This window comes from Jaculus jaculus, chromosome 19 (assembly GCF_020740685.1).
Source record: "Jaculus jaculus isolate mJacJac1 chromosome 19, mJacJac1.mat.Y.cur, whole genome shotgun sequence".
Taxonomy (NCBI): Eukaryota; Metazoa; Chordata; class Mammalia; order Rodentia; family Dipodidae; genus Jaculus; species Jaculus jaculus.
The window spans coordinates 4,857,230-4,876,364 of NC_059120.1; the positions used below are offsets into that span (position 1 = coordinate 4,857,230).

Here is a 19,135-nt window from a genome sequence, read left to right on the forward strand (position 1 = left end):
AAATGAAAGAAGAAAAGAGAGAAAAGAAGCTTAAGACACAATGATATGACTAGAACAGAGCCATCCATTGCTGCCTTCGAGGCTGTAGGAAGGGGCTGTGAGCCAAGGAATATGTATACATAAAATCTGGAAAGGCAAGGGACCCTGTTCTCCCCTTAGGATTCTAGAAAGGAATGTAACACCTTGATATTACTCCAGAGAATGACAATGTGTTTCTGACCCTCAGAGTATAAGATGACAACTTGTGTTGTTTAAAGTGATATGTTTGTGGCATTTAGATATTTATTTGTTTGTTGGTTTATTTAGAAGGAGAGAGAAAGAGGGAGAGAGGGAGGCAGTGGGCGAGGGGGGAGGGGGGAGAATCGGCACACCAGGGCCTCCAGCCTCTGCATACTCATATGGGCCACTCTGTATATCTGGATTTAGGTTGGTACTGGAGAACTGAACCCGAGTTGTAAAGCTTGGTCAGCAGGTGCCTTAACTGCTGAACCTTTTCTCCAATCCATGTTTGTTGTATTTAACAAGAGCAATGGAAAATGAATAAACTGGTATTTAGATTTATCTGAAGTTCCAAGTTCATTTGTAATCCTTGAAGCAAAAATAAAATAAAATAAAATAAATACAACAGTAAGTCAAGAAAGCAATGAGAAGATGTACAAGACTCCTACATTATTTGTTGTCTGTCTCTCAGGGACTTCTCTGAGAAATTTGGCCATTGGCTGATGTCATGCAGGTTTTGAGGGTTCCCTGATTTTGAGTATAAATATTCCAAGTAAATGGCATTAGTGAGACTGTCTCCTTAGTTCCAGAGAACCTGGATTACAGATTTGAAGTGGAGATCAATGAGCCAAATGTAGAAGATGGCAGTTACTAGCTGCACATAGCTGATATGCAGGTTTCTTAAAAGTTTTATTGATTATATTTACAATGTTGTGATTATTTTATTTTTTTATAGAACTGGTTTGGCTAGCCCTATTGTAGCTGCCTACCTAGGAGCCAGGTAGATGCTAATCCAGTGCCAACTTCTGTTCATTTATAAGAGGCTTTTGAGCTTCCTCAGGTCATGAGCTTCCCTTGTTGACAGTCAATTCTGCTATATTCCGCAAGTCTCCTGGCAAGGACTTTCAGGTCGATTGTTTCCCCTTCTATAAATTAGCTTTGGTAGATTATTTTTATACTGTAAGCATAAAGTAGTGTCAAAGTTTAATTCTATTGAAAATCAATGGTTTACTCTGAAGAGCATTTAACAGGTTTTCATCTTTCACAAAAATAATTGCCTACTGTAGTTAATAATCCCCAGAATGCTGGCGGTGCTATAGATCAGAAGTATGTCTCAGCTGCATATTCCAGGTCTGGGAACTTGGGTCAAAGGACAACTTTTCCCACCCCCCCAGGACTCCAGAGCTCTGTACATCCAGTTAGTACCAGAGGTAGAAGAGGCTTGCTTGTTGCTTAAAGCTCATATTTGGAAGAGACATCAGCCTTGCTTCTATTCCCTGTGAACATGTCACAAGATCATAGTTGAATGGAGGGTAGAAAAAGAAATGTTCCTATGTTGGCTGCCATTTCCAATGACAAAATCTTTATGAAATGGTGATACAGATATGTAAGGACAGCTACCTGCCCCACCACAAAAACCTACATAAATTATCATAGTGCTATGTTGCTGGAAATACCTGTTAAATGTGATGTTCAGTCACTGCAAGTACATCTTTTATTTCCTGGTTGCCATATTAACTTCTCTGACTTTGAACTATGCCCTAGTTAAATACTGTCATAGAATTTGATATTTCCTCATTTACAAATTTTCATCAGTCTTATACTTAATTCCTGTAATTATTTGCTTAACTTTGTTGTCAACCTTTTAAGGGTAGGTTCAGAGTCACCTTGTTCACCATATGTTCAGCACCTATCATAGCATTTCAAGTGTAAAACCTTATCAGTTTACTTTGAATGATTGAGTGAATGGGTGTACTAAGTTCACATTGAGATATATTAACTCTTCATATATGCATTATTTATAAGTTATCTTAAATCAGGTATTTGCTTGGTGATTTACTGGATGCATCAAGCCAAAATTAAGATCCACTCTTTTAAAAATATTTTTTCAAACCAAACAATTTTTTTTTTTTTTCATACAGGACATGATGCCATTGTCACACTCCTGAAGCATTACAAGAGACCCCAGGATGAATTGTCTTGTAATGAGTACTCTCAGCCTGGAGGAGGTACCAACCCCATTATTTGTTTAGTTATTTTATTTTTGACAATTTTACATATGTGTATAATATATTTTGACCAACTTTACCCCCTATTTCCCTCTCTTATCCCTTTCTGCTCACACTAAAATCCTTCTTCTCCCCAAGTAATCCTTTTCCTACTTTCATGTTTTCTTTTTTATCCCTCTCTTTTATTGTTTGGTTTTGGTGAACACTGAGTTAAATTAGGGTAACTTGAAAAACATGGGTTGGGCCTTGTTTACTCAAGCATGGACAACATGCTAATGACTATACCACTGAAGAACATGATTCTTCATCCCCTGTTAACTGCCAGTAGCTCCTCTGGGAAAGGCAGGGTTTCATGAGACCCTCTCTCCTTCATGACAGAATGTTGATGAGCTCAGTATTGTGCATTGAACCACCTGCTGTGAGTTCATGAGAGTAATGACCAAAAGGCAGCATATAACAGCATTCCTCCCCATCTTCTGGCTCTTACATTCTCTCAGTCCCTTCTTCTACAATGTTCTCTGATCCTAGTAGGGTTATATACATGTCTCACTTAGTTTTGAAAACTCAACAGTCACTTATTCTGAGCACGTTGATACATTTTGAGTCTCCTCAGTAGTTACTACCAACCACCAAAAAGACTCTGTGAACAAAGCTGAGAGCAACACTAATCTACCGGGCATAAACACAAATATTCAGAGGGAAATTCAATGGACACAGCATGCCCATTTAGTCAAACAATAGTAGTAGCTTCCCTTCTAGGGCCCATACCTTTCTATTCATAGGCTTTTCACTGAATTCCCTCTTGTGTAACAGGCCTCAAATCCAATCAGAAAGCAGTTGGTTACCCCATAACAACTATGCCACGGATGCACATGTGGCCACATCGTTCTTAGCAGGTCATTTGTTAAGCACAGTGTCGTTGCTCTTGTTTGCCCACCAGAACTAGTTTGTAAGTCCAAACTGTTGAAGACATCACAGGTTTCAGGTGCAGAGCACTGAGAAATCAATCTGGATCTGAGCCAGATCTTCCCTGTTGAATAGTGTTCACAGGCTGCAGGCTGCTTGGGGAAAAGGCATCAACACTCTTTACCCAGGTGTGGTTTAGCCCTCCCCCCAACCCTTTTATATTTGGTTTTCATTGCTACATAATATTCTGTCAAATGGCAAACCAGTGATTGTGTTACTATCAGTTTGGGATAAGGAAGGAGGTCATAGCTTATATCAGATGAACTTCACTTCTGGAAAATGTGTATCTGAATGAGGGTAAACACAAAATATCCACCATTTAAGCCATCTCTCTGAGTCATTACTCTGTTGTTCCTTCAAGTTTGACATTCCTTACATTGATTAGGTAGGAGGTCTATATAAGACTAAGAAGGCCTGGGTAAGAGACATTCATCTCTACCATGAGAAAACAAAGATTACTTACAGCCAGACACAAGTTAAATCCAGTAGAGTCTACTGAAAATAAGATTAAAGAAAACTTTTTATTCACCTTCTAGGCAGACCTTTGTAGTACAGTACAGTAAATACCCAGAGCTACATTTGAGCCTGAAGCTATAGTTCTAGTTGATATCATCACCTGCTTTGTTTTACAATGCTGAACCTTTAAATAGAAAAAAAAAAAAGATTGCTGCTCTCAACCATATCATATAATTTTATTTCCAGATGGCTCCTATGTGTCTGTTCCCTCCCCCTTGGGGAAGATCAAAAACATGACAAAAGGTACTAATAAATGGGTATTTTATTAAATTAGTGTGGAAATATAATAACTGAATTTTATTTTAGATTATGAATAATGACTGTTTTATAAGTATAAGCAATGTTACCAGTGGACCATTATTCCTATAATTAACTTGATCTTTTATGCCCTTTCAATCCATGTACTTCTAACAGTGAAATTTTCATGAGTATTAAAGAAAGATCAAACTTACAGGACTATGTAGATATTTATATTTTAAACAAAGTATAAATTACAATTATTAACATTTTCAGAATTTAAAATGGATTTGCCTTAAAATATTCAAAACAATAATTTATTTTTCAAAACTCTGAAGTAAGTAATATTTTAGGAACTATTTGAATGTAAGTTGCATGCTGAAATGAGTACCACTGGACTAGGAAAGTATAAAATAGGATTCAATGGTGAGTTTATTTTGAGCCACTTAGAATTTGAAGTTCTTTAATAGTGTTTTGGGTTTGGGGAATTTCTTCAGTGACTTGTTCCTTTTCTTCCTGTCTCTTGATTGCTCCCCACGCCCCTTAGAGGTTTGTGTTGTCAATAGATGCTGGGCTTACCTGATCAGTTGAGGTTGGAGGGAACAGCCAGAGTTATGCTCTGACGCAAGCAGAGCTCCAGGGGCCAGGCAAGGTGAAGATAGGGTCAGCAGTAAAACTTCCCAGAGCAGACTTAGGAAACTGACATTCTTGTGATACGGCCTTAGTATCTCCAGGCCATCAGTTATAGTGGAGAAGGTAAATGTCGCTGGGGAGCATTGTTTTTGGTTAAGAACATGCATGCATGCGTGTACTGCTTATCTAAAGAGAAAACACCTCCTCCTGCCTGCAGAGAAGGCGGACATTCTCCTCCTGAGGGCGGGGCTGCCCTCACGCTTCCATCTGCAGCTCTCAGAAATTGAGTTTCATGAGATCATTGGCTCAGGTAAGTTAAGAAACTACAGCCCTGCTCCCGTTTAATGAGCTCAAGACAATATGCATTTGTGTATGTCTCTTGAACAATTTTAGGCTCTTTTGGGAAAGTATATAAAGGACGATGCAGAAACAAGATCGTGGCTATAAAACGGTAAGCAAGCCATCATGCAAATGGTGAGTAACATTCTCTGGGTGGAGGAGAGTGTGGGAAAGCAGAGCACAGCCAGACCCTGGCACACAGCCAGCCTCTAGTGAGAACATATTGTTGCTACCATTTCTAGGTACCGAGCCAACACCTACTGTTCCAAGTCGGATGTGGATATGTTCTGCCGTGAGGTGTCCATTCTCTGCCAGCTCAATCACCCCTGCGTCATTCAGTTTGTGGGTGCCTGCTTGAATGACCCCAGCCAGTTTGCCATCGTCACCCAGCACATACCAGGGGGCTCTCTGTTCTCCCTCCTGCATGAGCAGAAGAGGTGCGGGCCCCTTGTGCTCACTTGCCTTTGGATATGTCCTTGAATTGTCCTTGCCTCGTGAGCCTTCTCTGCAGGTCCCTGAGCTCCTCTAACATGGCATTTTGAATAGAGATGACCATTTATGACTAATTATGTTTCAAGGAATGAAATGCTTTCTTAACAAGAAGTCAAGGGTAACAGAGTCACAGAGCTGAGACTAAATGTGACATACCAATAAAATGAGACATGTAAGCTCAGAATCAGGTCGCACCTGCAGATCACAGTATTTAAAAAGTCCTGAGACAACTGTAATTTGTGTTCAGATCCTAGATATCTGAAGATAGAAAGTAGAATGTTACTTCATTCTGTGACTAAGGCAGATTCCATTCTTTTCATTATTATAATGAATTGCTCTATACTAAAAAATAATTAGAAGTTAAATCTATTTTCAACAAAGCATGCCGGGCTGGAGGGATTGCTCAGTGGTTAAGGCATTTTTGTGCAAAGCCAAAGAACCCAGAATCAATTCCCCAGGACCCATGTAAGCCAGATGCACAAGGAGAGCTTGTGTCTGGAGTTTGTTTGCACTGGCTAGAGTGTTGAATTTTTGCTTAATCTTAAAAATTAAAAAAATAAAACAGTTAGATTATATGGAATAAAAGAACACATGCTCATTGATTTGTATTTTAATATTTTTATTTATTTATTTGAGAGAGAGATTGGCAGATAGTGTGTGTATGAGAGAGAGGAAGAGAGAATATGGATGTGCCAGGGCCTCTAACCACTGCAAATGAAATCCAGACACATGTGTATCTGACTTACATGGCTACTAGCGAATTAAACCTGGGTCCTGGGCAAGTGTCATAACCTCTAAGCCATCTCTTCAGCCTCTGATTTCTTTTTAAAAAATAGTATCATATTGACCACTACATCTCCATTAAATCTATTTGCTTTCCTAGGATGCTTGACTTGCAGTCTAAATTAATAATTGCAGTCGATGTTGCCAAAGGTATGGAGTACCTCCACAACCGGACCCAGCCGATCATACACCGGGACCTGAACAGGTATTTTATCTAGAGGAATGAGCTTGTCCTGGGTAAAGTGAGCCGAATGAGAACCTGAGACACATGTGATGAGCACCCACTCTGCAGGTCAGAGATAGGCCCAGGGATGTCTTCTCAGAAACTGAAAGTTGGGATGTTCCCAATCTACAGGACGATGGCTCTGTCAGTAGGTAGCACTAGCTAAGTACATACAGTCCCTGCATGGCAATGTTTGTGTCAAGACAGCAGATGATCCCATAAGACTATCACAGAGCTTCAAAATTCCCGTGGCCAAGGAAATTATAGCCATTTTGAGTACTCATTTTTAAAGGTATTACTCCCATGTCTGTGAACGGTTGACATAACAGAACTACTAAGCTCCATTCAGATGAAAGTATACCACATGCAGTTATCTATAGTACACAGTACTGGGAACTATGTCACTATGTGTGTATTTACTATGCTTGTACCATTTCAGATTGTACTGTTTTGATTTATAAGGTTGTTATGTTATGCATCTCATATTTACTGTGTCTCTTGGTTTTACCAAGCAGCCACATTTTGTGACATCTTCTTTGTCAGAACATGCTGATAGGTAGTTTGCATGTTCTCCTGTAGGGAAACAGGAGGCCCTGAGTATGTGGGAGCTGAAATCACACACCCAGAGCTGCATTATGGAAAGGGTAGTCTAGCCTCTGGTAGATGTTGATGTGAACGTGGTCACAGACCTGGGAGGGTTACTGAGTAGTGTATGTAAACAGTTAAGAAAATAATGTTTCAATGGTGGCAAATATAAAGTGAAATTGAGATGTAATCATGAAAAATAGAGAAATAACATGAACTACATCAGAGATGTAGACTACTACATTGGTGGTAAGTACTGTGGGATTCTAATTACTGTCATTTAGTTTTCAAGTTAAAGTAAATTCTTTGTTGTTGTCACCTGCCAGAGCTCTGCTTCACCCATCTTTTCAAAAAAGTCACGTTAACAAGCATCAAACAGTCATGTCAACAAGCTTACATATTCTTTTCACAGCAAGAACAATATTTAGGAGAAAGATTCAAAAGATAAATTAGTGTAGAATGAGCATCTGACATTAAATGTAGACTGTTACTGTGCCATTCTGTCTGTCTTTCCTGGGTACTGAAGCAAGTACAGCCCTCAAAGTGCACGTTGTTAATACTTCTTCAGTCAATTTGCATATTCATTTTATGACACAGTAGCTTAGCAGTCATGGTTTATGGCTAAATGCTTCAAGTATAGTACTTAAGACTAACAGTTGTCTGCTTTCTTGGACAAATACATATTCCAAATTGACACAACAGAAATATCATTGAAATCATGTATGGGTCAAGGGATGGTCAACTCCCTGAGTGAGACTAATGACACAACAGAAATATCATTGTAGTTATGTATGGTCAAGGGGTGGTCGACTCTCTGCATGATTCTATAGCACAGCAGCACTGTCTTCACAGGTTGCCCATGACTTTTCATTGTGATATATGATACAAATAGTTTTTTTTATTTTTATTTATTTATTTGAAAGCAACAGATAAAAAGACAGAGAATGGGCACACCAGGGCCTCCAGCCATTGCAAATGAACTCCACATGCATATGCTCCCTTTTGCATCTGGCTAACGTGGATTCCTGGGGAATAGAGCCTCGAACCTGGGTCCTTAGGCTTCACAGGCAAGCCATTAAGCACTAAGCCATCTCTCCAGCCATGATACAAATATTTTTATTGTTTCCAACTTCTCATTCATTTTTATTATATAGGGAGGGGATTATGAAATCCTAGAATTGAGCCACTTATGCTGGCACTTGCCTGTCATCCAGCACTTAAGAAGTGCAGGCAGGAGGATCATGAGTTACAGATCCATGTGGACAGTAGAATTTGAGGCCAGCTTATAATCTATGGCAAGACGCTATTTCAAATAAAACCAAACAACAAAACATATGGATATTTATTTTATAAAATAATAACTAATTAGTTTGGTGTCCTGATCTGAGAAGGACTTACTACTGATTTTCTGTCAGCTTATCTGGTGAGAATAAAATAAAATAATTAGTGATAATTTAAAAACAGTAAGCTTTTCAATGATGACTGACAGATAATTTAAAAAGTCAAACTCCACTTGGAAAGGACTAAATGAACCTTAGTTTTGATGATGACATTTAAATAAATCAGTGAAATATTTAGGAGCTATCAGCGGAAAAAAACTGAGAAAATATAATAGTTGTTTTTCAATTGACATCTGCATTTTCCTTTCAATTAAGTTCAACATAAAAAACTCTGCACTTAAAAAAACATAAAAATCAAATAAAGTGAGTTATTATTTTGCTAATTAACTATTAGGCACATGGCTCTCCCTTTGCATAGACCACAGTCTTCCTCTCAGGTGTCCGTCGTTTGTGACCCTCCTAATGTGCAGTCATCCAGAAAGCTCCTGCCATTCATTGACCAGCACCACCCCCAAGAGACTCCTGGACACCCCAGTCCAGAATATAGAACTAATTACATGGCAGTGCATGAGATGTCCTGCAAGAGGGCCTGCGGAAACTTCTGTGAAATCTTTGTTTTGTTCACAGGTGATATTTTCAGGGTTTATTTATTTATTTATTTATTATTTTGTGGATCCTGAGCTAAAAGCCTGTTGTCATCTTGGGAAGGCTGCTAACTTTTTCAAACAATTGTTTTTATATGTTTCCACTTTAGAACTCAATAGGATAACATGAAATACTTGTTGTCTTCTTGATATCATCAGGGTTTGTAGTAGACAGTCTTAGGTTTGCTGAGATGAACGTCCAGACCAGGCACAGTTATGGAAGAAAGGATATTTATTGAAACTTAAAGATCCAGGGGAAGTTCTATAATGGCAGAAGAAGTTGGCCCCTCATAAAGGACCAGGAAGAGAGGGCCACAAGCCAAATTCCACAGTACACTTCAGGAACTCCAGGCACTTTGCCTATCTTTAGATTGGAATGTCAAATCCATCACCACATCTTAAGGATAGACAGCCCAGTGACACCTCCTCCAGCCAGGTGGGTGGAAATCCAAGAAGTTTTAATAAACTCCTGAATCTATTACGGGGCATTTATTCAAACTACCAAAGGGTTTATGCTAAACTGCGGGGTATAAATGAGAATGACACACGTGACCACTTTTCTAGCAGAGTTTAGAACTCAAGAAATATACCCCAAACTTTCCTGGTTGTAAGTATCATATGAGGTCCCATACTTTAATAATGAATGGATTAAAAGAGTTCATGTATGGGATGGACTGACTGTAGAATGGCTTAGGCTGGACTTAAGAACTGAGAGTTTTAAACAAGGTTGCCAACTCACCTCTGTGATAAAGCAAACATCACAGTTCACGGGTCTCAGCTCTGGCTCATGGGGGCTCTGAAAGAATTTAGGAATATTGATGCTGATTGAATCATAGTCTGTGGTTATGGTGCCCAGAGGAATTCCTCTGGGGAAACTGATGACAGTCATGCCTCTGAATCACACTTCCTGATTGTGATTTCTCTCTGGTTTGGCCAACAGTGTAAACATCCACTTGAAAGACCAGAGGCCAAGTATACCAGGGAGGGAGCCGGCTCTGGAGCCGGTAGCCCATGTGCAGACATCTGCTCAGTCCTGGCTGCTTTCACCTGTGACCTTGGCATGCTAGTTTAGCACATCATTCAAGGTCATAATTACACCTGTTCTCCTAGATTTAAGTGAGAAGAGACAGTAGACATTATCATTATCAAAACCCATGAAAAGAGACCCCCTTCCTTTCGTCAGAACTGAGGTCTCAGCTCCAGAGCCTTGCTAGCCTCTTTCATGGAGCACTAGCTATCGTCTGACAAATCTTTTCCCCCAAATAGAAATGTCTTAGTGTTTATCTCCACTAAACCTACCCCTGTAATCAATCTTTCCTTTATTATTGTTAAAACAGCCAAGTCTGTTTGCCTTATTAAATCCTTCACATGGGTTGTCCCTCCTTTGACTGTATTACCATGCTTTGCTTAACACCTTAGATGAATAATTTCTTATCAAAAAGTTCTGAAAAGTAACTGGATTGTAGATCTTTTCTTCTGTGAGGAAGGGCAAAAATCATCTCTCTGCCTCCATGGAGTCTGGCACTCCTTCATGTTTGGGTCATGGGGTTCATGCATATCTGGAATAGATTTGAATAAGATGAAGCCAAGGGCTGACAAGATTATGCAAGATCTTCCACAGTGAATCTTTTTAGAGCTCATTCACAAATTGTATGAACTTTCCTTTCATTGTGCAGTGAGCATTTGTGGAAAAACTGAGTGATGGAGAAGAGGAAGGGTCCTCGGAGGCATGGGCAAAGCTGTGCTCGTGGAGATAGTGTGGGGCAGGTGTGCTGTCAGGCATCCCTACTTCCTGGTGCTGCCCAGATCACTCTGCAGCACAGCTCACCACATTTCCAAAGTCACTGTGAGGTGGCCCTGCTTGAGCACCTTGATGTCCACTCTTACTGTGAGGAACTGCATTCTCCAACACCTAGCCCGCATTTAATGATCCTAACAGCATGCAGAAAGGTGGTAGGAAATGTGCTCCTGCCTGCCACAGATGGAACAGTAGGGCTGTGGGAATGCCTCCCTTCTTGTCTACTGGGAGGGAAATCCTCTTCTAAGTTTGTAGAATAGCCATTCACTTTCACTAGCCCATCCAGAGTTCAGGATCTAGAAAATTTTTTTCTGAACAGAACACATTTGTAACAGGCTTTTCCCTGTCTGGGGTCTCAGGACAGCTTATCATCAGGTAGGCTTCCTCAATTGTGAGAGTTTTTGAAAGAAAAGAGTGATTAGAGGTTTCTTGTAATTCTTTTTTTAATTTCCTTTTTCTCAGTTAATAGAAAGAGTAAGAAAGATATTCAGAGTGCCCCGTTGGGATGCAGGTGGCCTTATAGTAGATATTTAGCATTGAACTTTTACTCACCTCTTCTTGGATTGACTAGGTTTCTTTTGTTTCCAACATAGAGTCTAATGAGCTGTTAATTCCCACATTTCCTCAGCTCAAGCAGTGGAAAGAAAATAAGAATTTCATTATTGCCTTATTTTTGGTCTTTTCTATTGATTAACATTTATAGTTTGTGGTGATTTGATTTAGGTGTCCCCCATAAACTTAGATGTTCTGAGTGCTAGGTTCCCAGCTGATGGACTGGTAATTAATGCCTCCTGAAGGCGCTGGGGTGGGCTTGTGGATATTTGTTGTCCACCTGATGCTAGCCAGGGTGTGATGTCCACCCTCTGCTCATGCCATCATTTTCCCTGTCATCGTAGAACTTCCCCTTGAGTCCTAAGCCAGAATAAACCCTTTTTTCCACAAGCTGCTCTTGGCTGGGTGATTTCTGCCAAGGCAATGCGAACCTGACTGCAACACAGCCTCTAGATAAAGAAGTACATTTAATGTTGGCCTTACTGCAGGTAATTCTGTCCTCCTGGTCTATTTATCCTTCGCACCTCCTCCAAGAAGCCCTTTCACAGGCTCCCTTGGGATGCTGCTTATCTCATGGCAGTTGTACACCTTGCTCTCCTGAAACTGCTCTTATGTTTTGGTGCATTTGCTGCTGGACTCTAAGCTTAGTAAGGAAAGAAGCTGTGGATTTTCCATCATTTTATACCCAGTACTTTGGAAAAATGACTGCATCCTAAGAGACATCTAGTAAATATTTGTAAACTGTATAAAGTAATTATTTTTTTAAATCAAGGACTATAAGAATAATATACATTAATGTGTCTTTGTGCAAGACATTGAATTCAATGTGTCATAGGTATTATGTACATAAGTTTTTATAACTACCTGTGGTTAATTTGACACCAATGCAACAGAAATTCCTAAAAAAGAATCCTATGATAAAGCTGGTAACTAACTAAAGCTGGTACTTGTACTGTCTCATCATATTTTCCAAACATAGGCATTGATGGTCCTGTGACTAAATGACAACATCATGTACTCGTAAATTTGAATTCACAGAAGGAAGAAGGCAATTCTAGTTAAATATAAGTATGACATTTAGTTGTATGAAAGTCATTCTTATACTCGATTTGATTCTCGTGTAAATCACTAGCCTGGATGTTTTATGCTATAGTTATTTGTGTGCTAGTTACTAAAGCCTATGTAAGAAAGAAGGAAAGAAAGAAAGACAGAAAGACAGAGAGAAAGACAGACAGAAAGAAAGAAAGAGAGAGAGAGAGAGAGAGAGAGAGAGAGAGAAAGAAAGAGAGAGAGAGAAAGAAAGAAAGAAAGAAAGAAAGAAAGAAAGAAAGAAAGAAAGAAAGAAAGAAAGAAAGAAGGAAGAAAAGGAAGGAAGGGATGAAGGGAGGGAGGGGGGGAGGGAGGAAAGAAGGAAGGAAGGAAGGAAGGAAGGAAGGAAGGAAGGAAGGAAGGAAGGAAGGGAGAAAGAAAGGCAAATAGGAAAGCCTGAAGAAGAAAGAAAAACAATTAGTTGTTTGGCTCATCTGATTTACCAGTTTTCTGAGGTGAAAAAGTTAGTTAAACTGATTTTGTCATATGGACATGTCCCAAGACTATCCCATAGTTCTCAATGAACAAATAATCTGCTGAAATTTTAGCTATCTTCAGTCACTCTTGGCATGTAGACTCAAGCCAACACTTTCTTTCTCTAAGTCAATTGATTTTCCTTCTCACAGGCAACATATTTATTTTCTAACCTGAAGCATCTCTATCCCTGACCAGAATATTTTTACATGTGTTTAATGTTTTCATTTGACTTTCAATGAGGTCTCAGTACAAGTTTAGCTTGTCACAGTCAAAGCATTTAAATATGCTCTCAAAGAGTATGTGGGAATAGAAATCAGATTAATGCAAACCTGAAAAACACAGTGGCAACATTTCCTGAACTTGTTATATTCCTGTGGCTAAACTCATCATTTCAGAATCTAGTTACTTGTTGATGCTCAGCTTCTTAAATACAGTGATTAGTGAAAGCCTCAATAGAAAATTAATTTTTTAGTGACCCAGAAGTTACTCTTGTAGTTTCCACAGCAAGCACATTATGCCTTGTGCTTAGAGGACCAAAAGTGCTTTGGGGGTCTTTAGCACAAGGGCTGCTGCTGCTGTGCCCTTCCATTCTTGGTTACTCTTCATTCTTCCTAGTTAGTTAAAAGCATTGAAATTATGGGCCCAGATGGTCAAAATTCTCTGAATTCAACCTACTCCATTTGAAAGAGTCCACTTATAAGAGAATGTATAATCTTGCATAATATATTTATATACATTTTCCATATTCTTGGGGTTTGAACTGACTCTCACACATGGAAGGCAGGCACTCTACTACTGAGATACACCCACAGCCCCACTACACACAGTTTTAGAGCACATACACTAATGTATATTGAGGGGAAAAAAGATATAAACAGTTTCTTGCTGCTGAAGGCCAAGAAAAGAATGGGATACAAGAGGAGCAGGGATTCCTTCTGGGGTGAAAGAAGTATATATGTTGAGAGAGTGGTCTTCATGGTTTCAAAGGCACATCTATGTTAAAATTCATCATTTCAGTCTTTAAATACATCCACTTCTTCCTTCTAATGCCAGTAAAAATAAATGGTATCGTTCAGATGCTAAATTAAACAATGCAGTCCCTAGAAGATGGTAAGTAAAGGAGCATGAAGGGTCTAAGTTGGTCAGGAACACAAGATGCTTCTCTGTACTGCCTTATACAGGAGAAACAGCCAAGTGAAAAATCACCTCACTGAGGATATCAAACCCTGGACCAGCTCAAGGAGAGAGAGCATAGTGGATCTGGAAGAAGGAAAGTTCCCCCAAAGCCATTAGTGACCACAAATCTGCGCTGTGCCAAGGTCAAGGTCCCTGTCTGCAGAAGCTAGCATTGTCACAAGACTGTAGACATGGATGGGGAGGTGAGAGAGCTCCTTTGAGGCACTTATCTACCCTCTGCATGTGGGTTTTGCTCCAGTGCAAAGAGCTTCACCTGCTTCTACTCCTTAACAGATGCCCATATTGGATGGCAGAGAAGAGGCACATTACTGACACACCACTAAAACCTTAACTGGTGAAAGACCTGAGACCTCATAACTGTTACTACCTGGTACATACAGAATCTTAGAAGAAAAGTCCACCACAAAACATTGTGTTTATTGAAGGCAATGTGATGTCCAGTGTGCAGTATTAAAATAGGGACTCTATTGTTACTAAATGTAATTTGTGACAAAAGATATTAGCAAGAGCTAATAAAAATTGGTATTGAGGGCTGGAGAGATGTCTAGTGGTTAAGGCAGTTGTCTGCAAATTTAAAGGACTCAGGTTTGATTACCCACTGCCCATGTAAAGCCAGATGTACAAGGTAGTGCATACCTGTGGAATTTGTTTGAAGTGTGATGGCTCTGGCATGCACATTCTCTCTCTGTGTGCCTCTTTCTCTCTCTAACAAATAAATTTTTAAAAAGCTGGGTATGATGGTGCATGCCTTTAATCTCAGCACTTGAGAGACAGAGGTAGGAAGACCACTATGAGTTCAAGGCCACCATGAGATTGCATAGCAAATTCCAGGTCATCCTGGGCTACAGTGAGACCCTACCTCAAAAAAAAAGTTGATATTGAGACCCAGAACTAATAAAAAGATTCATAATAAACAACATAAAAATGAGACCACATAAACAATATAACTCATGTCCATGAAACGTGAGGTCAAACTTCCTTCCTAGAGCTGTGAGGCACCTTACATCACCTCAGCAAGTACAAAAGTACATATCAAATAATTGCCTGTGAGAAATACTCCCATCTCCACACTGACCACAAGGGTCACTAAACCCTAAAGCAGGTAGTAGGATTGAGAAATTAGCTGGAAAAGAAAATGAGTAATGTGTGCTAGATCCTCAAAATCAGTACAATGAAGGTGGTTGTAGTAAATGGAAGCTTACTTGAGAATATGAATACCTTAGGAAAGCAGAGCTCTGATGGTCATCATTTGGATACAAATTACGTCACTAAGCTTACCTGGCTACTAGCTCATCTGCTCACCATCAAGGCAAGGAAGATCCAGCTAGTTTAGAGAGATGTTAGTTTTCTTGAAAATGGCATAGCCAAGGACTTCTGGTTAAGATAGTAGTGTAGGTACCATGCCAAAGCAGCCTAGGGGGGAAAAAGCCAAAAAAAAAAAAAATCTCAGCAAAATACACACTTTTACTAAAAAGTGAGGTATATAGGAAATTGAAACAGCAGTGGAGAAGTAGGAGATATCCAGAGAAGCCAGACCACAAAGGCCGGCAGAAGCAGCTCCAGTAGGTCCACTGACCGCAGTGACGGTTGTGCCATGCCAGAAAGCCACCAGGCTCGACTTGAGCCACTGGAAAAGCCAGGCGAGGGGAGCTTCCACTCACACTGGAGCTCTTCGCAAACTCAAGAAACATGAAGGGAGAGTGTCAGTGAACAACGGAGGGGCAGATCACAAGGTAGAAGAACACGTGGAACAACAAGAGAACTAGAGCAGCATCGGCAGCCTCCCTCCCCCACCACCAGTGCCCAGCTCCAGCAAACAAAGCAGCGGTCCAGGGACCTAGCCAACTTGAACCAACAGCAGGACCCAAGCAGGAGCAGAGGTAATTGGGATTACACCAGGGAAGGGTCTCACCTGGTCACAAGCTTCGTTGGAACCCTTAACAGATCAGAAATCTTAACCTCCTTGTTGTCAGGATTAAGGGTGTGGGTGGGGCACCACCCACCCTAAGGGACAGTTAGAGAATCTGGTTGTCATAATACCTACTCTTGGATAAATACTCTGACCTGTTTTTCCTTGAAAGTTTACATTGTTTAGTTAAATTTTAGAATCTGCCTGTATTTTATTCCACTCAGCCTACTTGAATACTCTCATAGCAGGCAAACCCAACACCTAGGGTCACTTTTGTAGATACTCTGAGAGTCTTGAGAGCCACACCTAATGCCTTAAGCTCCTACCCTGAAGTTATATAACATCAGATTGTCTGATACATCTATTAAGACCCAGCTAACTAGAAAATCTAATCATTAAATTAAACCAGGATGCAAAAATATATACATTATAGCACAAGAAACACCAAAAATCAAGACAATATAAATCCACCAAAAAGCATTAATGCATCAGAAATGACCTCCAGTGAGAATGAGTTAGAGGAAATGCCTGAGAAGATTTCAAAAGAATGATTATAAATATGTTCAAAGAAGTCAAAGAAGAAATCAAAGGAATGAAAGAGGAAATAACGGAATCAAAGAAAACACAGGACACGAATTTAATGAAATAAAGAGGTCAATACTAGACATACATAAGGAAATAGAAATAATAAAGAAAAACCAGTCAGAATTACTAGCAATGAAGAACACAGTTACTGAATTTAAAAAAAAAAAAACAACACTGTAGAAAATCTCACCAGTAGAATGTATGTAAGAGAGGACAGAATATCTACGCTAGAAGACCAGGTGGCAGATCTAATACAGTCCAACAAAGAGAAAGACAAACTAATAGGAAAATAGCAGTGGGAATTTCAAGATATTTGGGACACTATGAAAAGATCAAACATAGAGGGCATAGTAGAAGGAGAAGAATTTCACTCCAAAGGCATAGTAGGCGTCTTCAACAAAATCATAGAAGAAAACTTCCCCCAAATTGGGAAAGAGGTGCCAATGCAGATACAGGAATCTTTAGAACCCCAGCCAGACAAAACCTGGAAAGAACCTCTCCTTGCCATATTATAATCAAACTACCAAACACACAAACCAAAGAAAAAATAATGAAAGCAGTAAGAGAGAAAAATCAAGTTACCTACAAAGGCAAGCCCATCAGGATCACAGCAGATTATTCAACACAAACTTTAAAAGCCAGAAGGGCTTAGAGTGATGTATCTCAAGTTCTGAAAGATAACAACTGTCAACCAAGGTTACTTTATCCTGCAAAGCTAACCATTCAAATACACAGAGAAATTAGGATATTCCATGACAAAAGCAAGCTAAAGGAGTATTTGAAGACAAAACCAGCTCTACAGAAAAATACTTGAAAGAATCCTCCATGCTAAAAAAAAAAAAAAAGGAAAGCACACATATAAGGAACCTGGAAAAAACAAACAATACTCAAATACTAGTAAACACAAGACAGCAAAGGTAAAACTGGAAGAACTACAAAAAAAATGGCAAAAATGAATACACACCTTTCAATATTATCTCTTAATATCCATGGTCTCAATGCCACAGGTAAAAGGCATAGGTTTGCAGAATGGGTTAAAAAGCAGGATCCTTCAATTGTTTGCCTCCAAGAAACCCACCTTTCTACAAAGGAAGGACACTATCTTAGGGGGAAAGTTTGGAAAATGGTGTTCCAAGCAAATGAACCTAGAAAACAAGCAGGGGTTGCTATCCTAATATCTGACAAGGTAGACGTCAGTCCAACATTACTTAAGAAACATAAGGAAGGTCACTTTATATTGATTAAAGGCACCCTCCAACAGGAAGACATTAAAATCCTAAACATATATGCACCTAACATGGGGGCCCCCAAATTCATCAAACAAACACTTTTAGAACTAAGGTCACAGATAACACCAAACACAGTGGTAATGGATGACTTCAACACCTGACTCTCATCAAATGACAGGTCATCCCAGGAAAAAATAAACAGAGGCATCTGGACTAAATGAGGTCATAGAAGGAATGGACCTAATAGATATCTATAAGACATTTCATCCAAATGCTGCAGAATATATATTCTTTTTAGCAGCACATGGACTATTCTCTAAAATAGACCATATATTAGAACACAAAGCAAATCATAAAAATATAAGAAAATTGAAATAATTCCTTGCATTCTATCTCACCACAGTGGAATCAAACTACAAATCAATAGCAAGAAAGGCTATATAGCATACATGAAATCATGGAGATTAAACAACACACTACTAAATGATGAATGTATCAATGAATAAATCAAGAAGAAAATCAAAAAATTTATAGAGTCAAATGATAATGAGAACACAACATACCAAAATCTCTGAGACACAATGAATGCAGTCCGAAGATGTAAATTTATAGCTTTAACTGCCTATATTAAGAAATTAGAAAGGTCGCAAGTACATGACCTAATGCTTCACCTTAAAGCCTTGGAAAAAGAAGAACAAAACAAACCAAAAATCAGTAGACAGGAAGAAATAATAAAGATTAGGGCAGAAATTAATGAAATAGAAACAAAAAAACTATCCAAAGAATTGAAGAAACAAAGAATTGGTTCTTTGAAAGGATAAACAAGATTGATAAACCACTAGCAAATCTAACCAAAAGAAAGAGAGAGGAGATACAAATTAATAAAATTAGAGATGAAAAAGGTAATATCACAACAAATGCCAGAGAAATTCAAAAAAATCATAGGGACATACTATAAAAGCATATACTCCACGAAGTATGAAAATCTGAAAGAAATGGATGATTTCCTTGATTTATATGGCCTACCTAAATTAAATCAAGATGAGATTAATCACTTAAATAGACCTATAACAAGCATGGAGATCCAAGCAGTTATCAAAAATCTCCCAACTAAAAAAGGCCCATGCACAGATGGAATCACTACTGAATTTTATCAGACCTTCAGGGAAGAGCTAACACCATTGCTTCTTAAGCTTTTCCATAAAACAGAAAAACATGGAATTCTACCAAACTCCTTCTATGAAGCCAGCATTACCCTGATACTAAAACTAGGCAAAGATAGAACAAAAAAAGAAAATTATAGACCAATCTCC

The 19,135-nt window shown here is 39.1% G+C and overlaps 1 protein-coding gene across 1 annotated transcript in view; it reads left to right on the forward strand.

Annotated features, from left to right (window-relative positions):
- Positions 1-19,135, forward strand: part of Tnni3k (TNNI3 interacting kinase) — a 248,124-nt gene that overhangs the window by 92,302 nt on the left and 136,687 nt on the right. The window contains exons 12-17 of the mRNA XM_004653621.2: positions 2,142-2,228; positions 3,897-3,953; positions 4,798-4,890; positions 4,974-5,031; positions 5,162-5,356; positions 6,295-6,399. Coding sequence (XP_004653678.1) covers positions 2,142-2,228; positions 3,897-3,953; positions 4,798-4,890; positions 4,974-5,031; positions 5,162-5,356; positions 6,295-6,399 — 595 coding nt within the window. The remainder of the gene's footprint in view (positions 1-2,141; positions 2,229-3,896; positions 3,954-4,797; positions 4,891-4,973; positions 5,032-5,161; positions 5,357-6,294; positions 6,400-19,135) is intronic.